Below are 16,958 nucleotides of genomic sequence, written 5' to 3'. Positions count from 1 at the left end.
GGCTCACTTTTATATGTGACACTGTGCTACTGACTTTCATTCAGGGAAAAAATGTACAAAAGTACATTTCCATGTGTGAAAATAACATATCTTGGACCAAACAGCAGCAACAGATCAGACTTTGAAGGTAGCAGAAGTTTCAAACATTTACTAGAAAAATTGTGTGCTGAGCTGCATGGGGTACGATGCATCCTTCCTGGCACTTTCCCATCTGCCAAGACCAAGTTCTAAAACTTTCCTATATAAAAAAGTGAATTTGGTGATAATAGCTCTAGGAAATGATATGACATAAACCTGCTCTCTGTGTATCTGGTGGTGATATCTAAACTGCTGTTTTTTGTTAGCCTGTCATAAAAAAATGGGTTATTTGTACCTTAAAGCTTGTTTTTTTTAACAGTCCATTTAAATTTATTCAGAAGAATACATCCTCTCTACTTATTCTGTTGATGTTTCATGGAAGCAGCATGAGTGACCTGCTTCCTCATTCCATGCTACTAAGTCTAATCTGAAGCAGGGGAAATGAACACCTCCACTGCAGGGAGATGAATATTTTGTTGCTGCATCATGAATCGACTGTTAGATGAGGCTCAGAAGAGCAGACAGACAAACTGTGAATCACTCATGCATCCTTTTCCTGCGCTTCTCTGTATCACCTGAAGTAACTCTTGTCCCTTACTGTGTGACACCAACTCAGCAACGCTTCAACACAGCAGTAAAGTACTGGACTTCTAACAAATGCAAGCTGAAATTATTTTATGAAAGGTAAGGACTTAATATCAGTTCTGACAGCTTTCCACAGAATCACACTCACTTGATTTAATCTGAAAAGGACCTTAGCCAGCTTCCTTCTTGAAAACACCCAAGGAGGACACAATAGGACGGGGCAGGACACATTGGATCTGAAAGCTGGTTACGTTCTAAAAAATTCTGCAGAATGTTATAATGAAAATCCAAGCTTAATGACAAGCAATTTTATTTATGTATATGTAACATTCACAATATAGTCATCTGTAGATATTTTAATATCTAGTTATAGTAACGGAATTCTGGTCCGAGGCAAAAATTAACTGAACGTTTAAATATCCCCATAAAACATCTGCCCAGACCTCTTCTTGCCTCTCTCTCTCTCGTATACAAATGTTTCCCAAACTTTCATGTGGGGGAAACTAGGAATCTTTTGTGTTAAAGTTCCCCCAGAATGTACGGTCCACGACAGATACCACAAATCTAATCCCCTTTGATTTATATCTATTGTAATGAATGCTCACAAATCTGTTTGATATACCATCTAAAATGTTTTGTAAATGATAAAACCCATTACCTCAATGGATCCTGATTCGGCTTTGACCATTTCTTCTGTGCTGTACTCATTGCTCAAGCTGGGAGGGCTATGTGAAGCTAGCCTTTTTTCCTCCTTTAAGGCATCCTCCATAAGCTTTTTGTTCAGGATTCTGGCAGCATTTTCTGTAAGAGTATATCCTGGAGGAGCTGATAGGTCCTGCCTGATACTTGTTGTCTCAGCACCTTCATCCTTTTGTTGCTCTGTGCCCAAACGGAGGGGACTGGGGGACCTTCCACGGAGACTTGTGCACATGTCTTGCATGGGCCCCAGTTCTGACCTGGGTTCTGCTGACCTAGATCGGCTGCAGGACCTGGGGCATTTTTGTAGAGAATCATAAACCACAGGGGTATGGTCAATGATATTGAATAAACTGGAGAGGCCATCATTGATAGTGGTATGAACGGGACTCTCCCTTGTAGTAGTTGATCTGGCCCAAGCAGATTCGCTGAACCCTTTCTGAGGTGTACTTGGTAAGGTCCGATTATTCGGCTGATCCGTTTTGGAAAAAGCTTTCTTTTGTAATTTGGGGGAGCCATATTTGGGAGAGCAGCATGTGCGTTCGAATTTGGCCTGGACCTTTTCAATAGCAGGGGCCACTTGTCTGCTTCTTATGCTTCTTGACGGTGATGACACAGGTGTGGAGACTCCCTTTGGTGTCAGACACTTGTGTGGACTGCTGGTGATACTACGCAAAGTTTCTGTCTGCAAACCCACACTGATCGTTTGCGTGGTCTGTGTTCCCATAGTTCTTACTCCATTCGTCTGACAAGCTGTGTCTTTGAATTGAAGATCTGTTGAATTTGAACGTATTGCATTTCTGACAGAATAAGCTACCTCCTTCATGTCATCACTCATGTTTTTGGACATTTCCAAACTGTGCAATGATGAGGCAAAACCCAAAGTAGTGCAAATAGGACGCTCAATGGGACGAAGACTACCTTCTAGAAAATCGTTGTGATGTTTGGAGAGTTCACAAGACCATCTTCCAAATACTTCCGTAGAAGCACCTTTTGTTTCACCCACATTCCCTTTAGCTTTGGCCACAGGAAACAAAAAGTCAGGCTCGGGCTGGCCCTTTCCTTCGTTACCAGCTATCACTGAGTTATCAAATCTGCGGACAATTGGTGGACTATGAAAGACCCTAACCCCCATTTTCTCTGTGACAACCTGGCTCCACAGTGGCTGTTTCTGGCAGTGCTCAGGGCTGGTCATGGTATTGGTTGTCATAGTAACACTAGTGGTGAGGTACCATGAAGAGGGCTGGAATGGATCTGGAACTGAATTATTTCCTGCCTTCCCAATCTCTGTCCTCTCTGCCCATGTATCTGCAGGTCTTTCTGCAGCTCCATTATGGTTTCTGGATGTGCTGCAATCCCAGTTTTTGTTGAATTCCTCAATGTATTTCAGATCATCAGGGGATAAAGGAGGTGTTATATCTTCCTTGGTGCTATTGGAAGCCAAAGTCTTCTCAGGAAGAAATGGAGAAATATCCATCAAGCGTTTGAACTCTGACATAGAGGAAACCGACATTGCCCTGAAGAGACACATACGCAATATTAAATAAAATGAATGAAATTCATTTAGGTATCATTAACACAATTGCAAATTCTACCAAATACATTGCTGTATAAGACCAGAAAACAGTTTTCAATTTTAATACTAAAAATGTAGAAATTTAAAAGCCATTTTAAGGAGACCTCTGTTTGTTTGTTTTTACTGCAGATAATACAATCAATCCCAAATACAATAAACTATTTACCAACCGTGTGACTTATCTCCTGGTAGACAAAGTAAAGGATTTAAATTGACATTCATAAAATATGTTACATTTCAGTGGGAAGGATTAGCAAAGTTGTGACAAAAGAAGGGTTGAGTACTGGTCAAAACAGAGCAAAGTGTGACTGGAGGAAGGATTTTTAAAAGCCCTTAAAGAATGTGACTTAGTTCCTATATGAGTCATTGAGCATTCCCAGGTTCTGTTGAGGCAACACTCAAAACTATGGTTTAATTTAATAAATTAGGGTTAGTGCAATTGAATGAAGCCACTCCACTAACTATGGTACTGAGCGTCAATCAAACCAGCATCTGCAACCAATGGTTTGAAACAGGTGCATTCACTACAGTTGCGCAGACCAATCCTAAATTGGGGGGGGAGTAGATAGACGGTGGCTGGGAGCAGTGCAGCCACGCTGAGACCACAGAGGCTTCCCGGCCAGAAAAAAGGAAAATAAAAAGACTAAAAAATTAAACCATCGAAAAACCTCCCATTGCCTTTAGCGAGGCTTCGGCAGCAAAATAGCTGGAGTAGCAATGCTGCACTGTGAGGGGGCGCTCCCAGGGTGAAAGGGGTTAGGAAGTTGCCTAAAGGCAGCTCTACTCTTAGGAATGCCTCCCAGGATGCCAGCATGCGGAGTAGCTGCCAACACTGGGGGGAGGGCAGCGTAAATGCCCCCTTGCCGGCGTAAGTGCCAGTTTATCATGGCGCAAAGGGGCACTTACGCTGGCACGAGGTTACACCGACTCCTATGGGCATTCAGACCCCCTTCAGGATTGCATGCTTAATCTTCAGGAATTTTTAAATTCTGAACAGAAAACAGAACCTTTATTGGCATTTAGGAATTTTTAAATGTAAAGTGGGAAAAACAGAAAATATCTGGATTGAGTTATTACATATTGAAATGATCCACACACCCATGGTGGACCAGCATGTCATGTTTCAGGTACTCTGTGCACTACATTTCCTAGTGTGCTCAAAACAGCATCTAAGATACTATGGGAGATGGTAGAGACCATGAGAAAGAAACACTTTCTTTCTACCCAACTGCTGATGCCAGCCAACCACTGCTGCTGCCACCAGCTGCCACTGTACCACAAGGCCAGAAAAGTGAGAAAAGAGACACAAGAAACCAACAAAACTATTTTGATGATTTATTATAGCCCAAGGTGTCTGGGCCCAATTCTAATCAGAGCTGGGTGGGGAGGCAGTTTGCTGATTAGTAGTATTTCTGCTTTGTTTCCCCTCTTTACTTACCTTTGAAGATTTCCCTTGTGCAATTCTTCTTCCTGAAAGTAAAATTAAAAGTTAATGTTGTACTTGTATGTATTATATCTTGTGCCCAGTGGGCTATGTTTTCATTAACTTGGAGTACTCCTCAACATTCTTGAAAATCCTTTGAAGAACATGTCTGATTTCCTTTCTGCATATTTTGGTAATTAGAGGGGATTTTTCTTTACATGCCTGTGTATAAATCATTCCCAACTGAATCAGCTAGTATAAATTAAGTAAATCAATAACTCCCCATTGCATTACATACCATAATTAGAGCTCTATTTACTAAAGAATTTTTAAATATCTGATTGCAGAGATCACAAATACAAAACGCATATCATCTTTGCATGTGAAATTCTTTTCTGAGCTACCCTGTTTGATATTGGTGACTTAGAGTGCTGAAATTAAAGTAAAATCTATTATTTTGATATATTATATCATTATAAATTTGCCAAACTCCCACAACTTGCACCAACTAAACTCATTAAACCATTGATATTAAATGTGTGGGCCGACTATTCTTTATATGAGGGACACCATACAGATTCTTCACAGTAAGTGTTGTCATGGCAACTATATCACCCAACCATTATTTCCCCGATCAGCTGCATGTTTCATTAGAAGAATTTGCTTTAAAGAAAAAAGAGTCATAGTAATCTAGCAAATCATAATACTGTGAAAAAATGTTTAAAAACTTAATATTAATAGCAGAAATTGAACTATTTTTTAATGTAACTTCTCCCTAAAAATGGTGGGGCTACACAATTCAGACATCCATGTCAGGTGTATGTGCAAAAATCCAATGCACATATGCCATGATTGTGCAGGCAGTTCCAAGAATGTATGAGGGAACTCAAATATGTTTTTAGGCTTATGCACATTACATTTTTTTGGGTGCAAATCTTATTAAAATGTTACACTTGATACATTGATTCCCAGTAAGTCACATGTGCTTCATGAGTGGGATGGGAAAATGAGATCCCACAGCTCCATTACTCATAGGGAGAAGAATGTGGAGAAATTATATATTAGGAAAATCCATCTAATTACCAAAATATGAAGGGAAGACATCAGGCTTTTTCATAATGGCCTTCAAAAGATTTTCAAGAATTTTAAAGTACATCATTACATTTTATTTCAGTTCATAATACATGACAAACACAAAAACTGGACTGAATTTGGCAATGAATTACTATAAACTGAGCTTTAATGAAGCATTCCTCCACAGAACAGAAGCAGAACTAATTATAATATAATTGACAATATAAAAAGGGAGGAACGTACCTCGCTTACACAACTTAAAAACCTTTCTCGTTCCAATTTCTGAGACTGTGGTTCATCAGCATCATCAGGAGAATCAAGGGATGTGTCCAGAAAGAGGTTTTCTGTGGCAGTGTACCGGTCGCTTTCCTTCAGCTTTGACAGTGATCGATCTTCAAATTGCATGGTGTCCGAATCAGAGTAGGATCTTGATCCCATTGGACGAGGCACATGATGGTTCCCTTTATTTGCAAATGAATGAAGGCTAATTTCTTTTGAGTCACAAAGTATGTTGTCTCCTCCTTTGGAATTTATCTTCTGAAAAAAAATCATAAATAAAAACTGACATATCAAATTGATAATTAATTCAAATGTCAGTATTTATTTAACATTTGTATGCTGTCTTGCCACCCAACTTGGTATGCTAGCTCCCAGTATTTTCAACAATATTTTGTCCCAGTTAGCAGCTTTGTGTTAACTGGTCTCACATATCTTTTTTTAAATTAATTTTTTTATTTTTAAAACAACAAACATATACAAACAAACATAAAACATATACTCCTCATACATAATCAGGACTCCATATTTATAGCAAGATCCTCGCCAACTACCGAAAGGAGCGGAAATAAATCATTCTATAATATCTGCTATTACAGTCTCACATATCTTCTGATTTGTATGAAACTGACTAAACAATTGTATTGGTTTCTCTAAGAAAGGCAGAGAAACTGGTTTTAGTCAAGAAATAAAACTATTTCAAGTAACAACTTTAAAAAGAGCAAAAATGGTAGCTCTTTGTCTTGAGTTTCCAGTTTCTTTGGTAGGAGTATACCCACAGGGGCCTTTCCATTCTTAATTATGTCCCCTAGGAGTGCACTCACAAGGCAGTTTACTACAGCTACTATATAGCACTAAATTGGAATAGAAGATAACTCTAAAAAGGGTCCAGCTATCTGGTGTGTATGCTTGCATGTTTATGCAATGAAGTCACAGGTTTGGATTGTCTCATCTACCACCTATCTTATATAGGGAAGGACCGTGGCTCAGTACATGTATACCTTATTGTATTGCGCTTCACAGATATTGTGTTTCTGGCAAGTCTATTGGCGTTATTTTTCCAACACCATGTGTTTACTTTGTGTCTTTGTGTCACATTTTGGTAATTCTTGCAATATTTCAAACTTTTTCATTATTATTACAGTACATTGTTGTTTTTTTAGACACAATGCTATTGCACACTTAATAGACTACAGTGTATAGTGTAAATTCCATGTGACTTGCTTTATTGTGATATTTGTTTTATTGTTGGAACTGAACCCACAACATCTCTGAGGCATGCTTGTTGTAGGACATCTGCTTCATATGCATGTAGATTACAGTATCAGTTGTGCTGTTTCAATCCACAACAGGAAGTTTAAGAAGTTTTCCAAGAAAAGAGATGAAACCATGTTGAGCAGTGTTTGTATATCTTTCCATTATGTTGACTCTGTCACTAGTGTTTAGCCTGCGATGTCCCTGATCTCTAGAAGCCTAATGTGGGGTAATTCTGAGGATAATATGAGAGCTCGGTGTCATGCTGGGATTAGTTGTGCTTAATTCATCTCTCAAATCCAACTCCCCCTTCATTGCGTGGACATGCTGTAAGTTTAAGTAATATATTAGGCTCTGTGTGTGTGTGTGTGTGTGTGTGTGTGTGTAAATGTACCAAAATGGTTCCTTTTCATAATTAAACAGAAAATATTAGCTGTAGATTAACTGATTTAAAAACCTAACACAATCACAACCAAAACTGCAAAATTAGGTCTGCTGTTACATCTCTAAGGAATAACACAAAAATAATGATCTTGAAACAATATTTGGAAGCACAGAAAATGTAGGTCAGCACGCTTCTGCGTGTATGCTCTATTTCCATAATTATCCCAAATGATCTATTTTATGCTTCAGAAATTTGTGGGCATTTCTTTTCCATGTATTATAGCGAAAGCAAACACATAAGACACACAGGCAATGATTATAGCAAACACTTATCTATTGTGCTATGATATTCTAGATTCAGTTTTCAGAGTTCTTCTGTATAGTTCAAAAGAGACAACTATACTATAGAAAAGCTAATTGCTTCTACAGGAAGGAAGTCTAGCTAATTGCTAAGAAGCTATTGAACTAAAGACCTACTAATCTCTGGACATTTCCTGCTATAAAAGGGATTGTTTATCAGCACAAATGGTTGGTATGTATCTGGTAAACAATAAGCCATTTTCAATTGCTATTCCTGACTTCTGAGCCCTCTGGGAATTGTACAATCTTCTTTTTGGATTTCTCAATTGCATGTCATAAATACATGCAGGCTTTCCAAGGAGTTCAGTGATAATCTACACATGACTTTTGGAGGCAGAGAGAAGGAGTTATGCAGTCCATTTCGGGGGTTAGGAAAGCTCAAACACATATGTCCAAACAAATTGGCAAGCAATTTAAATGTGATTTTCAAAGCAAACATATATTGTACTTAAGCAATATTAAGATGTGCACAAGTGCTACAAAGCTGTTGAAATGATTTTACTGGGCTGAGAAGACCAAGGCTCTATTATTCAGCAGTATTAAAAACCTGTACTGCAGCAGAACATGGTGTAGACAAGTTTTCAGAAGGAACCGAAATGCTGGTACATGCTCTGGTTATAAACGAAAGAGCAGGGTTTTTGTACATACATCGTTTGGAAACTTTTATATATATATTCACATATACATATATATATACATATATACACACACACACACACACACACACATATATATTTACATATTTACATATACACACACATATATATATATATATATATATATATATATATATATATATATATACACATATATATTTACATATATATTTACATATTATATATTTACATATTTGGATATTTTTATCCCACTTTTCTCCTACAAAGCAAGACTCAAAGTGGCTTACAAAACAAACAGCAACAAAAATGAACAATCATCTAAAAATCACAATACAGCAAAAGAAAGAAAAAGCAGCCAAGAGGTAGGACTGAGCAGCTGGAGGAACTAATCCCCTGATGGGGCAGTCTGGCAAGCAGCAGCATAAACAGCAGGAAAGCAGCTCCTTTTCAAGCCTGAGCAGTCAAGGGAGCGAGGTTTAATTATTTAGTAATGAAATATATTATGCTGAGAAATTTAGGATAAATGCACCCCTTTCCAACAACGGCTGTGCGTGAAACCTGAATAGGTCACTGATGTGTTGCACTGAACAACATGTACACAGTTTCTTTAACCTAAAAACCAGTTCCAAGAATGACTATGATCTAGCTAACAACTAGGTTTACTGTTGTGTCACCAAAGAATAACACTTTAGCGAACTTGAAATAGAAAACGACCAGAGGAGAGAGTTGAATGAGAACTGAAAATCTGAAACCTATAATCATAATGAAAGTTCTGAGGGAGGTTGTTGCATTCATTCATTCATTCATTCGTGTTGCAAGTATGAAATATAAATAGTCAATTGTACTTTACCACATTTGTAACAGGATTCTATGAATTGGGTACTATTGTAGACAAGCATAAGTAGTTTGCAAAGGCAGAATTTTCCTGCCTTCCCCTACCTCCAGCACCCCTGAGATCCCACAAAAACGGGTGCTATAGATTGGGAAATGCCACATGGTACGGGGGTGGCTGCAGTTAGCACAAGAAGGAAGGATTTTTTTTTTTTTGCCTAATAACCCTTCTTCACTGCAGCTCCTGTGCTGAACTGAATTTTGTCCACAAGGATCCCCACTCTCAGCATTGACTTTTGGGGAGACACAGGGAGCTGCTAGGGGGAGGAGAAGGTGGGCAAGATTCAACTGTACAAACTCCTGAAACTTGCCGATGGTAGGATCCAAACTACTAACTGACTGCACAATAGGGCTCACACCACCTCTGCATTTGTACAAACACTCTCATGTTGGCATGCTGCTGGTATGCCAGTGTTTGCACAACTAAGCACTGCGATGATTATGACTAGTACTTTTGTCTATTGGCAGTGATTGCAAAAGTGATCAAAAGGGCTTGTGTGCCATGTATAGCAGCAGAATGGCAATGAATCATAGAATCATAAGAGTTGGAAAAGACCACCAGGGTCATCAAGTCCAACCCCCTGCACAATGCAGAAAATTCACAACTACCTCCCCCCCACACCAAGTGACCAGAAGATGCCAAGATGCCCTCCCTCTCATCATCTCCCTCTCAACATCTGAATGAATGCATGTATGTCCACATTCTGGTACAAACATCCAGGATCAAGGGAATTTCAAAATCTGTTGACCTAGTCAGCTGATTTGAACTCCTGGCACACACTGCACTGCTTACACTAGGAGGCCATTCTGGTGAGGGGAAAACAAAAGCAGGAGGGTGTAATGTGCCCATTGACCAACTTGTGAGTTGAAAGTTTGCCAATCAGAAGATATTTTGCTGTTTATTTTTACTTGCCAAACCTTGAATTACCTTGAATTTTGATTTTCATCAGGAAGGGGAAAATCACATAATTTCTAAGGTGCAAGATCAAAAAAAGGGTTTCAGTATTAAGAATTATATGGACTGTGCAGAGAAGCGGAATGGCAGGAAATGACTTCTGACTTTCAACTCATTTCTCATACTCTTTCGATGCTGCTAAAGTTAGTTTTTGTCTCCACTGGGTTCTCCTAATTATCTGTTCAGGAGGAAATGATGCAGGTATCATGGTTTCACCCTGTGCTTTAAGTGCTTCTCTAAAGTTCCTTGGTTGCAATGCAATTATTGAGAGACTTTATTGTGTTGATTTGGCATTGCCTTACCTGTTCCAGCCTCCTCAGCAGGTCCTTCTTTTGCTGCTCCCATTCTCGCCGGTCTTTATCCAGCCGTTCCAGAAGCTCTTTTCTCTCTCTACTCCAGTTCTTCTCGCTGTGCTGGATTTGCCACTGCAAATTCATCACAGTTTTGTGACTGTCAGCCAGGAGTTTCTTGTGCTCCTCTCTCTCCCTCTTAAAAGCTGCCTTTACATCAAGACCAAGGTCACTCTGTGCTTTTTCATTTTTCCCTTCCCGCTGTAAGTGAAACAAACAGTATTAATGCAACCATCTTTTTCATGGCAAAACCCAAGTCAGGCTTAGCTAACATTCATATATTTTTCATTCTTTTGCATACATAAGCTTTAAATCTTCAAAATACAGTTTTGTTCTGAATAGGCAACTATAACATACTATTCATACGAAGGATTCTTACGTATCTAATGGCTCAATCTATAATCTAACATGCAATGCTAAGCACAGTCCATGAAATCAGTGTGCTTAGAATGGCGTGACTCTGCTTAGCACTGCATTAATTACTTTTTTATGTGAAAGTCTCCGGTAATTAAAGACTCTGGGGCACTTACATTAATGTGGGCAGCAAAGACTGCAAAGAAGTTATCCTTTCCCTAGATTTAACAGCCACTGGCTATCCATCAACCACTTCACACTTTAAAAAGGGGAAATTAAATTAAATTTTTCCTTGACAATATAAAGAGAAAAGTTGCCGCATCTCTCATGCAATTGACCGATCTTTTCCACAGCAGATAATGCAGTCTCTGCTTCTCAGAAAGTGTCTTTAGCTGTTTCATCCAGTGAGTGATATATTTATTTTGTGCAATATTATTTGGTGGACATGCTAAAACAATGTGGGCTAGGAAGTCTATTTGATCCAGACAAAATCGGCATTTTCGATCTTCTGCAGTAATTTTATTGTATCGCCCTTGTGTCTTGGCTGAGTCTAGGGCATTACATCGCAAAGAAGTTATGACGCAGCTGTATCTCCAGGATTCAAGGTACAAAATATTTCTCGAACTGCCTAAGGACAACCTTATATGCCTTTCCTACCCTTGATACGTTGTGTGAAGAATAGTAAAGCTTTGGCAATCTGTGTTTGCAGTGTCAGCAAGTCCTTAATCTCAAACTGCAAGATTCATTCTCCCTCCCTTCTCTTTTACACCCAGTAGCTTCCTACCTCCTTTTTCTCACTAAAAACCAGATAATGCTAAGACATTTCTGAAAACTCCAACACTGATGCCTGATGGAAAAATCCAGTGTTTTAACAGCCAGTGCCTTTTTTAAACTACAAAGGCTGTCAACAAGGTGCTTTAATTTTAATTCGCGATCTGATCGTTTAACACTTTTGACTTTCTGATTTCAAAATCATTCCACACAGCTGCTAATGGTTATACACCCAAGCCTCGGAAGCTCTGCATCACCCCTTGTCACAAAATCACAGTTCTCAATATTTAGAAAGCATTCATAAAAGGAACTAAAGATCGGATATTGATAGCTTCTGTTCACACTGAACAGTAAATCGAAATAGTCTAAGGTCAGGGAACTTATATACATGTGCAGGGTGTAAATATATCCAGATCTGTTATAGAGCCTGATTAAACAAGAATAAGTTCAGAGCTGTTGTTTTTGGCTCACTGTTCTGAAATACCCTATCTAACAAGGCTTTTCCATATCTTTTACCATACCACTTTTATTAAATTGGGACAATAAATTGTTCTTTACTTGTCCATGGATGAAATATGGCCAAGTCAAGACTTTGCTGTGGGCCACTGAGTCCCTTTTAACTCATGCAATGAACTAAAACAATCTAAATGTGTAAACAAAACAGAAGGTACAGTAAATTCACCCCACCAAATAACTGATCGACAAGCCTAAAGTACAACTGGACTCGCAGTAAGGAGGAAAAATAATTCCTCACCATTTAAGAACATAAAAAAGCCATGCTGGATCAGACCACGGTCTATCAAGCCCAGCAGTCTGTTCACACAGTGGCCAACCAGGTGCCTCTAGGAAGCCCACAAACAAGACAACTACAGCAGCATTATCCTGCCTGTGTTCCACCTAACATAACAGGCATGCTCCTCTGATCCTGGAGAGAATAGGTATGCATCATCACTAGTATCCATTTTGACTAGTAGCCATGGGTAGCCCTATCCTCCATGAACATGTCCACCCTCCAAGCTGGCAGCCATCACCACATCCTGGGGCAGGGAGCTCCACAATTTTGTCTCCCACTCATATTCAGTTCAGTCAGAGAAACATGGCACTTGCCTTTCGATTCAGACTGTGGGAACCATACCTGCTCCAACTGACACTTCAACTTTGTCCCTTCTACCTCCCAAGCAGCTTTCTCAGTGGCATACTGCTGATGGAGGCTGTGAAGTTCTTGCTCATCCTCCTGCAGCTCAAATCGAAAGTCATCCAACAGAACTTTCAGGGCGTTTAAAAGTCGGTGATTTTCCCTTGCCTGCAGAAGCAAAAGCTATTTTTAATGGCAGTGGCGGGTTTAATAATGTTTTAAAATTACAAACACCTCGGGATAAAAAGTTTTCTGCATGCTTGTCAACTGCAACATGAAGGATGATCAGCAATGTGGATAAAAAATGCCCTGAAACAAACAAATGCTAAAAAAGGTTTGCTTGTAACAAGATTTACCCGATTCGTCCAAAATGAACTCAAGCTGCAGAATTTAGATATGGACCTAAAAGAACAAGCTTGGTTATATTCAAAATATGTCAGCACTCAGCATCCAAATTAATCTCCTATTCCACCTGCTCCTAAGGTAGCATAAGCTCATGTTATCTGCATTTTTGGATTCTTCGCTGAAATAGAAAAGGTGAAAGCTTTCAGTTAAAGGCTAGCTATTGATTATGTGCTTCTGTATTGGTTCACCCTTGCTACTCACAAAGAAACTCCCGACAATCTTGTGTAGGCTGAATGAAAGACTGAACATCAACGGGACAAAGTAGATGGAAGGGGCCACATTTTTAGCATTTCCCATACTTATGACATCCACGTGATGTAGAAGTGGGACTAGCTGTTCCTGAGGACAAATGAAGTAGCCTGGTTCAAGTTGGACAGGACAACCTAACATGACATGGGCCCACTGGTATACAAGTACCAGTTTCCCCCCTGTTTTTTCCTCCTCTCAGATTTCATTTCTCTTTATGGACAACAGCTGATGTTGAAAGTATCAGACATGACATAAAACATTAAAAAATATGAACATCAGCTACTCAAGAATTACAGTAACTCCCCTTCCATTTTATGACCTACTTCTTGCAGTCTACTCACTTACAGTCACACATTATTTTAGAAATCCATCTCTTGTCTAGCTGCTTTGTTTCAGCAGAAATGCTGTTCAATGCTTTAAAATAGTGAGTGGTCAGATTACTATTGTTAGGATCTTTTATCCAGGAGTTCTAGAGAGAAAGTGAGGCACTCTTCACCTTTTGTTTTCATAATTTAAAAAATGGCTGATTGTGCTAGTCATGTTCCAGTGCTGTTTTCTACCTTTACTTCAGACGACAGTGGTGGTATTTTCTCCTCATGATACAAATATTATAAGATTTGACAGGATATTTTGTGGAGATTTCTCAGAGCAGAAGTCCACATTGTCCTGGTCAATGTGTGCTCTAAAACCCATGTCTGCAGCCTCTTTACACAGTAAACAGGTTGGGTCTTGGTCCCATGCTGTGAAAGATGTAACAATCACACATGACTTGTAGGCTTTCCTCAATTTCTACACACATGGTACCTGATTAGGATCAGTACCATGGTGTATGTGGTGGTTTCATCCTTCCTGCACCATTTTCCAAACCTAAAACAGTCCTAGGGGTGCTACTTGAAGAAACACAGGTATTCTCTGTGATACACGGCCCAGAGGCCCCATAGAAACCCCAGTTGGGAAAATGGTGTAGGGGGAAGGCTGAAACCCCCTTTTTATGTACACCAAAATCCAAGTTCCAAGTTCAGTCCTAAGTATCAACAGGTAAAAGGAATTCAGGCAGCAGGTGCTGAGAAACAACGTTCTCTGCCTGAGACTCTGGAGAGCTGCTGCTAGTGAGACTAGACAACGGTCTGATTCACTATTCGAGCCCTGAAATATGGCTTCAAATGCTATCTCCTTGTTGCGTACACATTTAAACCAAAGCACACTATGCCACCACTTTTGCCTACCGTCGTACCTTTACCAGTCCTGCCATTCCTTCCACACCACTTCTGCACTGGAAACTAGGTAGCCAAGCAGTTCTCCTAATGAGCTAGATCTAACCAAGGAATCAACAGTTTTTGAACCCCACCATGACCACTGTAAAAGGTTTTATTTTCTGTTTGTGATTAGGGATAACAGCTGTCTTTTCCAGCTTGAAACAATGGGACTCTCTCACTCTTTCTCTCTCTACACATACACACATGCTGAATTTTATATTCTTCAATTCAAAGTGTAACCCATCTCCTATTGAAATCAAATGAATAATTACCTTAATGAAGCTGGATTGCACCCCAAATATTAACTGATACGTTGGAAAACATTCATATATTTTACTGGTATTTCCCCAAGACTTGAATCTAGGTCAGGCCCAAAATAGGTAAAGCTCTCAATCCACTTGAGAGGAAAGACAAGAGATCAGCATTAACTAGCTTTTAAAAAAAGCACATTCAGTGAAAGCATTGGGGTGGGTTTAAAAAAAACCCTTTCCCCATCTTGGAGTTAAGAGAGAAATTAAACACACATTTCTAGTTCTTAAATTATTATATAAGAAACAAAAAGCTCCCCCCCCCACCCCGCACACTAATGGTTAAACGGTATATTGCTAAAAAGATGTTCTGGTATGATGGCAGATACTTCAAACCTTCCAACAATAATATACTTTTCTGGACAGGAAATGGAATATTTCACTGACCGCATCAGCAAAAAAGGCTGCGGCAATTCTTTCCCCCTTATTAAACATGGATATAATAGATGAAACATATTTTAAAACTGCAGTATCTCTAAAAATCACTATAATTATGGCTATACTTAAAAGACAGGCAGCAGAACACAAAGAGTTTGATTACTGGGACAGAATAATAAGCACACGCACGTCTGCCTATACCTGCTTTTGATGCTGTAACAATTCTGCAGTCTGTAGCTGTGGTCCATGGTCACTTGTTTCTACAGTGGAATGTTGAGAGTAATCTGTCAGTGCAAACACTACATCTTCTTCCTCCTCTTCTTCTTCTCGTTCATCACCCTTATTTTCAAACTGAGAACTGAATTCTGGCACGGAGTCAAGTTGTTCCAACTAAAAGGAAAAGTTAATAAAGATATAAATGCGTTTCTATATGAAAACTCTGGTGTAGATGTGCTAACAAAGCATGCTACACTGGGCAGGCGCTTCCCCATTTCACCCTATAAAGATGGCAATGCCCCAGTCCATGCAAAAGAAAGCTGAGAAGAGAAGGGAAGCCTCTGTGTACACACAGCGTTTGACAGAGTCTGAGATGATGACAGAGTCTTTTATTGAGATGATGTTGGCCCATGTTTACATAGTAGCTACTACCATTAATTATAATTATTGCAATGACCTCTACATTGAGCTTCATAGTACATAAAGAACACAATTCCACAAAACTAATTACTCACTGGCTAATTCCAAGAAAGATCACTGACACTGCCTACTTTTAATAAATATAGATAAATAAATCTTAAATGACATCACAGATATGACAAATACATTAAAAAAGGTAAAGGTCCCCTGTGCAAGCACTGGGTCATTCCTGACCCATGGGGTGACCTTACATCCCGACGTTTATGGGGTGGTTTGCCAGTGCCTTCCCCAGTCATCTTCCCTTTACCCTCAGCAAGCTGGGTACTCATTTTACCGACCTCGAAAGGATGAAAGACTGAGTCAACCTTGAGCTGGCTACCTGAAACTGACTTCTGTCGGGATCGAACTCAGGTTGTGAGCAGAGCTTGGACTGCAGTACTGCAGCTTACCACTCTGAGCCACGGGGCTCTGACAAATACATTAGCACTGCAGAAAAATAAGGTCCTTGTTAAACATAATTATATGGATTTGATGGATATATTTTTCCTCCCAAGGTATTTTGGCTGATCAGTCCAAAGGCATAATACTCTCTTTCTACCCATTTATAATAAAGAATGATGTAGGATTTATGTTAAAAGACATTTTACTCATGATGAGCCTGATGTATGCATTACTTCCCCAATATTTTAAGACTCTGCCGCTAGTAAGCAAATGTGTTCTTAAAAGCCTTCTTAAGGACCCTTCACATTATGGAAAATGCTGACACCATACCAAACTGATTGGAAATTGTTAATACACTGATGCATTTAACCTCAACTAATAATGTGGGTAGGGTGTGGAATGGTATAGTATAGGCCAATCTCTTCAGATCTTGGAAGGTAAGCAGGGTCAGTATTTGGATGGGGAGACCTTTAAGGACGACTCTGCAGAAGAAGGCAATGGCAAAC

The 16,958-nt window shown here is 39.4% G+C and overlaps 1 protein-coding gene across 1 annotated transcript in view; it reads right to left on the bottom strand.

Annotated features, from left to right (window-relative positions):
• MTCL1 (microtubule crosslinking factor 1) overlaps positions 1-16,958 on the bottom strand; it is a 108,425-nt gene that overhangs the window by 8,042 nt on the left and 83,425 nt on the right. The window contains exons 9-14 of the mRNA XM_056854937.1: positions 15,577-15,765; positions 12,780-12,947; positions 10,472-10,720; positions 5,676-5,969; positions 4,374-4,405; positions 1,322-2,876 (exon numbers count right to left, since the gene is read on the bottom strand). Coding sequence (XP_056710915.1) covers positions 1,322-2,876; positions 4,374-4,405; positions 5,676-5,969; positions 10,472-10,720; positions 12,780-12,947; positions 15,577-15,765 — 2,487 coding nt within the window. The remainder of the gene's footprint in view (positions 1-1,321; positions 2,877-4,373; positions 4,406-5,675; positions 5,970-10,471; positions 10,721-12,779; positions 12,948-15,576; positions 15,766-16,958) is intronic.

The sequence above is a fragment of the Euleptes europaea genome, chromosome 8 (genome assembly GCF_029931775.1).
Source record: "Euleptes europaea isolate rEulEur1 chromosome 8, rEulEur1.hap1, whole genome shotgun sequence".
NCBI classification, from domain to species: Eukaryota; Metazoa; Chordata; class Lepidosauria; order Squamata; family Sphaerodactylidae; genus Euleptes; species Euleptes europaea.
Note: the sequence above shows the minus strand (reverse complement) of the source record. Positions and strands in the feature narration are given on the sequence as shown.